The 8,333-nt window shown below is 42.1% G+C and overlaps 1 protein-coding gene across 1 annotated transcript in view; it reads right to left on the bottom strand.

Annotated features, from left to right (window-relative positions):
• Positions 1-725: 725 nt before the first annotated feature.
• Positions 726-8,333, bottom strand: part of Smc1b (structural maintenance of chromosomes 1B) — a 74,309-nt gene continuing 66,701 nt past the window's right edge. Inside the window, exons 23-25 of the mRNA XM_021733006.3 lie at positions 8,033-8,102; positions 2,235-2,345; positions 726-1,466 (exon numbers count right to left, since the gene is read on the bottom strand). Coding sequence (XP_021588681.1) covers positions 1,353-1,466; positions 2,235-2,345; positions 8,033-8,102 — 295 coding nt within the window. The 3' untranslated portion in view covers positions 726-1,352. The remainder of the gene's footprint in view (positions 1,467-2,234; positions 2,346-8,032; positions 8,103-8,333) is intronic.

Here is an 8,333-nt window from a genome sequence, read left to right as displayed (position 1 = left end):
TTAATGGAAGTAGATGTAACTTGGTTTGCCATTTGTATTAGCTTTTGTAATTATGACAAAGTAGCTGAGAAAAACAACTTGGAGGAGGTCAGCTGCCGCTACTGCTCTGGACCCATTGTCCAAAGCTGTACCTCAGAAGCAGAGTGAGGAAGGGGAAGGGTCTAGGGGACAAGAGAGTCCCCAAGTGCCCTCCAAGCAGGTCCTAAGTCTCCTGCTTCTTACAGTTTCCACCACCTCCTGATGGAGGTTGGAGCCCTCATGGCCTGGTCATTTCCTAGAGGGCCTGCCTCTGAACATCTCTGTTGTGCAAACCAAGTCTTAACATGGGAGCAATGGGGTACACTCCAGATCCAAACCATACTGCTGAGAGCCATAGCCGAGTAGGAATGACAGCATGGCATTTTTGGCAAGCCATTGAAATGATAATGGTTATGTTAAGATGTGTATTCAATTGGATATTAGACCCCTGCTGTCTGCCTTGGAGCTCTCCAGGGGATTCCTGAGAGTTCCCATTGGTTGGGGAAGTGCGGGAGGAGGGATTTCCGGTTCGTGTGGTGTGTCCCTGTGGTGTGTCCCGAGAGAAGGCAGAAGGCCGAGTGCGTGGCGTTCGTGGGAGTTTTGGAAATAAAGTTTGTTCCTGCTTGAGTGGCTTGTGATTTTGTGCCCAGCCAGACTGCGGCACCATACCACCATCACTTTTTTTGTTTCTAAAACCACACACTACAGACATTTAAACTTATTTTTTATTGATATTTTCAATATTGACATATAGTCCCTCTGAAATAATTTTCCACAAAAGCCAGGTTCAAAACTTACTAACCTCTCTTTGACTAATATATTTAAAATCCAAACATTTCAGGGCCGTGGATGTAACTTGGTGGTAGAGCAGGGCCTAGCATATGCTTGAGGACTTGGGTTCCATCCCTAGGACTGCAGAAGAGAAGAGGGGAGAACCACCACGGATTTCTCTTAAAGATTACTTCAAAGGTGCAAGGCAAGCTGAGAGTGAAGACGGTGGTTGAGTTCAAAATTTCACATGACAAACTTTTTTCAACAATTGAAATTAAAACTATGATACAAACTACTTTTTTTTTTTTTTTAAAACATCCAATGTTGTCACAGAAAACTTGCCCTCATGGAATAGGGCCAGAACACTCCTTAAATGAAGTTGTGAAGTTAAGCTCTACTGCCTCTTTGGCTACCACAATTAAGAATTTTCTTCAGTGGCACACTGGGGCTGGTCCTGCTTTCTCTGAAGTTTGTTCCCTGGAACTAAAGAAACTAACCTGACCTCCTTAGGCCAGGTTCCAGATTCCACAGCTAGAGCTGGCGTGGGGTTGCTGGAGGGCACTCTAGCTTCTCACTGGCTGGGACTCACGGTGTCTCCGGCTACCTTCCCGGCCTTCAGTGTCAGGATACTGAGAGAGATCGAGGGTCAACACTCGGCTGAACATGCACTCTTCATGCTGCAATGGAAAGAAGCCAGGTTAAGAGTCAGTTCCTCTGATTAGGGAAGAAATGTATTCAAGTAAGGCCATCAGTGAGTTTGGACATGCATTAAAAAGGAACCTCCTTATGCCTAAAAGTGCATGAATAACTGTTTATACCAGGTATTTATTTTTTTATTATCTGGTAGGAGAATTTCTGTTTCTCTTATAGCATGTTTCCAGGTGGTACCCTAATCTGTAGGCACAGGAAGGTAAATTTTCATTTGAGCTTAAAGGAAAGAAAATTCAGGAAGCCAACTGTCCAAACCCCCGATTTCTTGAACTAGTTGTCCTACCCCATTAGCTCAGGCAGGTGTGTGAATGGCTGAAGAAAGGTGTTTCAAAATCTCAGCTAGTTTACCACTTGGAATTCCCAGTGGACTTTTCCCCCCCTGATACAGTGATAAAATACATTTGTTTTTACTCAAAATATTCAGATATTATAGAAATATGAAATACAAGTACTAACAGTGTTCTAAGTTAATGTGTACTATTATTTTACAAAACTGTCATACTGCTGTGCAGTTTTTAATTTGCTCCTGTCTCTTAAAATGTATCTTAAATCTCTACTGTCATAGGGAAATTCTTGAACAGTTACTCTTAAATTGTATTTAACTGAACAATCATTTAGGCCTGTGTCTGCAGAAATCCAACAGTCTCTAGACTCCACGTGGGATTGTGAAGGGAAGAGCTCTGGCAGTCGGGAGCTCGTGGTGGCCACTCCTCTCCCCTTGGTGTTCTCTTTACCTCTGGATAGATGCCGATCAGAGCATCAGCTCTGGAATACAACTCTTCTTTTAGGGAAATGATTATCATCTGAAATTGTTCTTGAGTCTGTTCTTTGATGTAACTTGATACCTGTGAGGAAATAAGCACACATTTCACCAGCCAGGAAAGGCCTTGTTTGGGCTCTAGGGACAGTAGTTCTGCATGTTTCTGATTTGCCCATTTTAGGTGATAAGGCACTTACTTGCCTTTCTGGTAGTTAGGTAAATCCACTACAACTGCAGAAATGTAAGCAGCTCTCATTTATATGTGTGGTGCTGGGGATTGAATCCAGGTCCTCCTGTGTGCTAGGCAAGCACTCTATTACTGAACTACACCCTAATCCCTAAAAGAATACTTTAAAAAGTAAACTTGTAACTTGAGATACTATTGTGGCAATAGGCAATCGGACTTTATGATCAGATATAACAAAAACTCAGATATTTATGGGGGTGAAGAAGGGCTGGTATTTATACTTCCAGCTTCCTATTTTGCCAGCTCAAAGCCTGAATATGGGAAAAAAACCCAGCAATTGTGTATGTATTCATTATGCATGGTGAACTCTGGCCCCTTCAGGAAGCTCAATTCCAAGGAAATGAGAAGAGCAAAGTAGACTGGATAAAAATGAGTCTTGGAGAACACACTGTTAGGTGCTTGGAGAATGATGAAGGAGAACGCAGACTTAAACATTCTAACAAGATACTATTTGCCAGCTCCCTAGATCTCCATGGGCTGGAGTAGGGCTTTGTGTGTCTTGGTCCTGACTATATCCAGGATATCAGATACAAGATCCAGGAGCAGGAGCAGCAGTTTCAGAGGAAAGGTCAGCAGCTAACGTGAGTGCTGAGACAGGAAGAAGGGCTTCAAGTTAGAAGGGCTTCAAGCCTTAGAGGCCACGGCACTGGCCTCTAAGATTCAGGACTGAAAGAGTTTTGGAACAGTGATAAGAAAAGAGGAGATAGAAGCTACGGCTACGATTTGTTTATAAAATGTCCCCCCAAACTTGATCCTAGCCTATGGTGTTACTGGGAAGGAATGAAACCTTTAAGAGGTTGGGTCTGGTTGGAGGGATGTAGGTCACTGAAGGAGATATTGGGACCTTGGCCCTGCCCCTCTTTCTGCATCCTTGCTGCTGTGTGCTCCCATCATAATTTACTACCCTCACTGCAGGTCCAAAATCTACAGGCAACATTGGACTAAAACCTCAAACTGTGAGCCCAAATTAACCTTGCCTCCTTTCAAAGTTGACTATCTCAGGTTATTTTATTATAATACAAAACTGACTAACAGATAAAAAGATGTACAGTGTACATACTGCTTTTACCTATCAGAACTGGTGGTCTGCCTAGCACAGTGGTGCACACCTGTAGTTTCAGCGCAGCTAGCTGGGAGACTGAAGCAGGAGCATTGTGAGTTCAAGGTGAGCCTAGCAACTTAGCAAGGTCCTAAGCAACTTAGTGAGAACCTGTCTCAAAAAAGTAAAATAAAAGGCTGGGGATATAGCTCAGTGGTAAGGTGCCCCTGTGTGCGATCCCCAGTATTAAAAAGAAGAAGAAATGTTGGGACCTTGTTCATTAGATGGAGTGGAGGCTACTTCATGGTTGTTCACACTATATAACTGCTTATAATTCAGCAGCGGAGTGCCAGGAACATAAATCTCTAAGGAATCATGGAAGTTAAAGGGCTTTAATATACAGGCCACGTGCTAATAGGAAACTTAAGCTAGACATATATCCTAGAGTAGCCACCAATACAAACTTCTAGGATTTTGCTAAAAGGTAAGGCTATTTTAAAGGCAACCAAGAAAAGATGTAGTCCACAAAGATTCCCCTGACAGAACGTGGGATTTAAAGTGCCAAAATTAACCTCCCGAGGGGAGGTTTCTCCCAAGAGTCAGATCATGAAGTCCAGCCACATGACCAGGCGGGCTGGTGTTCGAGAGAACTTGAGATTTCCTCTGTTCCTATGTTTCTTCCTCTGGTTACCATGAAGTCTGTGACATATTTTGGGGTATGGAATTGATGAGACATTCTTGTGTATCTTATGCTATGTTAAAAAGCAGGACCTCCAAAAGACATGGATTACATTAACAACTTGGTGGAATAGGAAAGACTAACTTTGTGACATTAGGAGCTACCTCAGGCCACAGCTGCTCTGTGTCCCCCAACCTGCCCAGGCATGTCATGTGAGACTCAAAGTAAATCAGGAGGTGAGCGCCAGGGGCACAGAACCCTTGGGCAATACCTCAAGGCTGAAAACATCTCCCAGGGGTGGGCATATTAACCAGGCTCCAGAGATTGGGTTGTAAACCAGAGTGCCAATTTATAAATAAATATTGAGAAATATGTCTGTCAGCATAAACAAAGCAGCCTCCTTGTAAGCAGCCTGTGGCAAGAGGAGGGGCCTGGAATCCACCAAGGAGTCTGGGCACCGTGGGTGCTTGCCCTGTCCTTTGCTCACATTCCATGGCCCTTTCATGTCCAGAATTCCATGCAGTTGCAGCTGAGAGGTGTGGGCTGTGAAGGGGTCTCTATAGATCTGTCCACTGGTCAAGTACTGACTAAAGTTAACCCTAGAATTAAACTGCTTCCATAGTTCTCTCTGCCTCAGATAATGGAAACAGAATTGTGTACAAGTACAGGGATAGGATGAATTTTGATAAAGTCGGGGAGGTAGAATTTGGGCTTTAATAAACAACTTGTTTGGTCTATGAAACTTTATAAACCTCTCTGCCACAGGCCTGCTACTGAGACCCACTAATCTCCAATACCTAGATCTGGGGAGAAGCCATTGTGCCAGTGGTGATGCTGATGATGTGTAGCAACCCTCAACCCTCTCGGCTCCCTGTGTTGGCTTCCCAGATCTTACAAAAACCACTCTGAAACATCCTATTTGCAGATATTTAACTTCAACTTTAAAGTATTAACTTTACATCTCAACAAATGCAGAGATAGCCTCCAACAAAATCCAGCACCCATTATGATAAAAACACTGAAGAAAATAGGGACAGAAGGAGCCTACCCCAACATCATAAAGGCTACATTTTAAAACCAAGCTACTGGGCGCAGTGGCCCACACTTGTAGTCCTAGCTGCTCAGGAGGCTGAGGCAGGAGGATGGGAGTTCAAAGCCAGCCTCAGCAAGGGCGAGGTGCTAAGCAGCTCAGTGAGATCCTGTCTCTAATACAAAACAGGGCTGGGGATGTGGCTCAGTGGTCAAGAGCCCCTGAGGTCAGTCCCCAGTACCCAAACAAACCCAAAGCCAATTTATTAAACAGGGAAAACTGAAAACCTTTCTTTTAACATTTGGAACAAGAAAAGGATGTTGTCCACTCTCATCACTATAGTACTAGAAATTCTAGCCACAATTAGACAAAAAAAGAGAAAAATATGAAAAGAAGACAAATTATCACTGTACATCATATCACTGCAAATGATATGCCTATACTTAAAAAATCCAAAAAGCCCCACCAGAGGACTGCCAGAGCTAGTCAACAAATCCAGCAAGCAGCAGATCACAAAATCAACAGCTTTCCTAAGAATCAACAATCCCATTCATAACAGCCTCAAACAACCACACAAACTTCCCTTCCCTAAAGCTCCCCCACCACCCAGGATTACCTTTCTTCCCTGACCGAGGAGTCTTCTGCCCTTGAGGACATGCCCACCACAGGAATGAAAGAAGTGATTCATTCAGACTAAGGGAGGGCAGCAGAAAATCTAAGAATTGGCTATTTCCCAAATTAACAAGTGAATTTATATTCTGGACAGAGAACACCTGGAATGTAGCCTATGAATAACCTCTTGAAAAACCTCCTGTTCCCCCTGATGGTCCAAATCACAGCCTCTGGGGCACAGGAGTCCCTTGTGTTTCTCCTTTGCTAATACAACAATAAAAATTCTCTTACCTTTTTCTCAAAACAAAATACAACAAAACAAAAAACCCCTTAGGAATCCAATTAACCAAGGAGGTGAAATGAATGAAAACCCAGAACACTGTAGAAATCCACTGAAGACCTCCCATTTCATGGACAGACAGAATTAGTATTGTTAAAATGGCCATATTACCCAAAGCAATATATAGATTCAAAGCAATTACCATCAAAATACCAATGATATTCTTCACAGAACTAGAAAACAGTCCTAAAATTCATTTGGAAGAAGACCCAGAAAAGCCAAATTCTAAGCCAAAAATGTGATTCTGGAAGCATCACAATATCCAACTTCAAATTGTACTACAGAGCTATAGTAACAAAAACCGCATGGCACTGGCATCAAAGAGACCAACAGAAGAACAAACCCACACAGATACAGTAACATGATCCTTGACAAAGGTGCAGGAAACACACACTGGGGAAAAGACAGCCTTTTACACAGTGGTGCTGAGAAAACTGGTTATAGACTTGATCCTTATCTCTTGCCCTGGCCAAAAGTCAACTCAAAAAGGATCAAAGACCTAGGAATTAGATGAGAAAAAACTATGCAACCATGACTTTCTCAACAGGCCCTTAACACTCAAATTAAAAAGCCGCACAGCAAAGGAAATAAATTGGGATGTGAAGAGAGAACCTACAGAATTGAGAAAATCTCTGATAGCTACTCTTCTGACAGATGATTAACATCCAGAATATATAAAAAACTTTCTTCACCAAAGAAAACCAAAACCCAATTAATAAATGGTCAAATGAACCAGACACTCTCTAAAGAAATACAAATGGCCAATAAATATATGAAAAAATGCTTGACATCTTTAACAAAACGGAAAATGCAAATCAAAACTACACTGAGGATGGGTGTGTGACGCCCTCTTATAATCCCAATGGCTCTGTAGGCTGAGACAGGAGGACTGCAAACTCAAGACTAGCCTTAGCAATTTAGCAAGACCCAGTCTCAAAAAAAAAAAAAAAAAAAAAAAAGAGCTGGGGATGTGGCTCTAAGTGTCCTTGGCTTCAATCCCCTGTAACAGAACAAACAAAAACAGATTTCATCTCACTCCAGCCAGAATAGCAGTCATCAAGAATACAAACAAATGGGGGAAAGGATGTGAGGAAAGGGGCATCTGTACACTGTGGGTGGGACTGTGAATAAGGACAGCCACTCTGGAAATTAGTATTGAGGTTCCACAAAAGATGAGGAAGAGAACCACCATAGAACCCTGCTATACAACTCCTTGTATTTATCCTGAAGAATTAAAGTCAGAGAACTACAGCAATCCACACACACCCAGGTTTACAGCAGCACAATTCACAATGACCCAGGTCTTCATCAATGGATGAATGCATAAAGAAAATGTGGCATGTATACACAATGGAGTTTTAGTCATAAAGGAAAATGAAATTATGTAGTTTGCAGGAAAATAGATGGACCTTGAGAACATTAAGTGAAATAAGGAAACTCACAAAATCAAGGGTCATGTTTTCTCTTTTATACAGAAACTAAAGATGAGGAAGGAAAAGAAAGGTACGTGTGTGGAGGGATGACATGGAAATCGAAGGAAGATTAGTCAAGGGAGGAGGAGTGGAAAAGAGGAAACACTGGAAATTGTACTGGCCAAATTCTATTGTTATATTGTATGCAAATATGAGTGAGTGCATAACAATGAACCCATTGTGCACCATTATAGTACACCAATAAAAAACATGGAAGGAAGGAAAGATTTTACTTCAACTAGCAATTATTACCAGCCCCAAACCCTTTTTGTTCTTGGCAACTGCCTTCTGATTGTAACACAAATTTGGAGTTACAGAAATTCTATTGAGAATTAAAAGCAGAAGAAACATACTTTGCCGATGTTGGTGTTATCCAGGGCTGCATCTACTTCATCTAAGACAAAGAATGGAGCAGGCCGAAAACTAGAAAAAATAACAAATTAGAAGTAATTTTTTATTTGTTTTTCAAAAGAGTCGGAGGAAAGAATTAACGGGATTCAGAATAAATACAACACACTCTTTTGGAAACTTTGTCTAAGTAACCAGTGGCCTTTGTGTGGCTAACAGGGTTCAAATATCAGTATGTATCCTACATGACATGTGCAAGGGCTGGTCACCGCCCCCTTCGGACACCAGGACTTGTGGACGACACTT

The sequence above is a fragment of the Ictidomys tridecemlineatus genome, chromosome 6 (genome assembly GCF_052094955.1).
Source record: "Ictidomys tridecemlineatus isolate mIctTri1 chromosome 6, mIctTri1.hap1, whole genome shotgun sequence".
NCBI classification, from domain to species: domain Eukaryota; kingdom Metazoa; phylum Chordata; class Mammalia; order Rodentia; family Sciuridae; genus Ictidomys; species Ictidomys tridecemlineatus.
The sequence above is the reverse complement of the archived record's forward strand: the minus strand, read 5'-3'. Positions and strand labels throughout refer to the sequence as shown.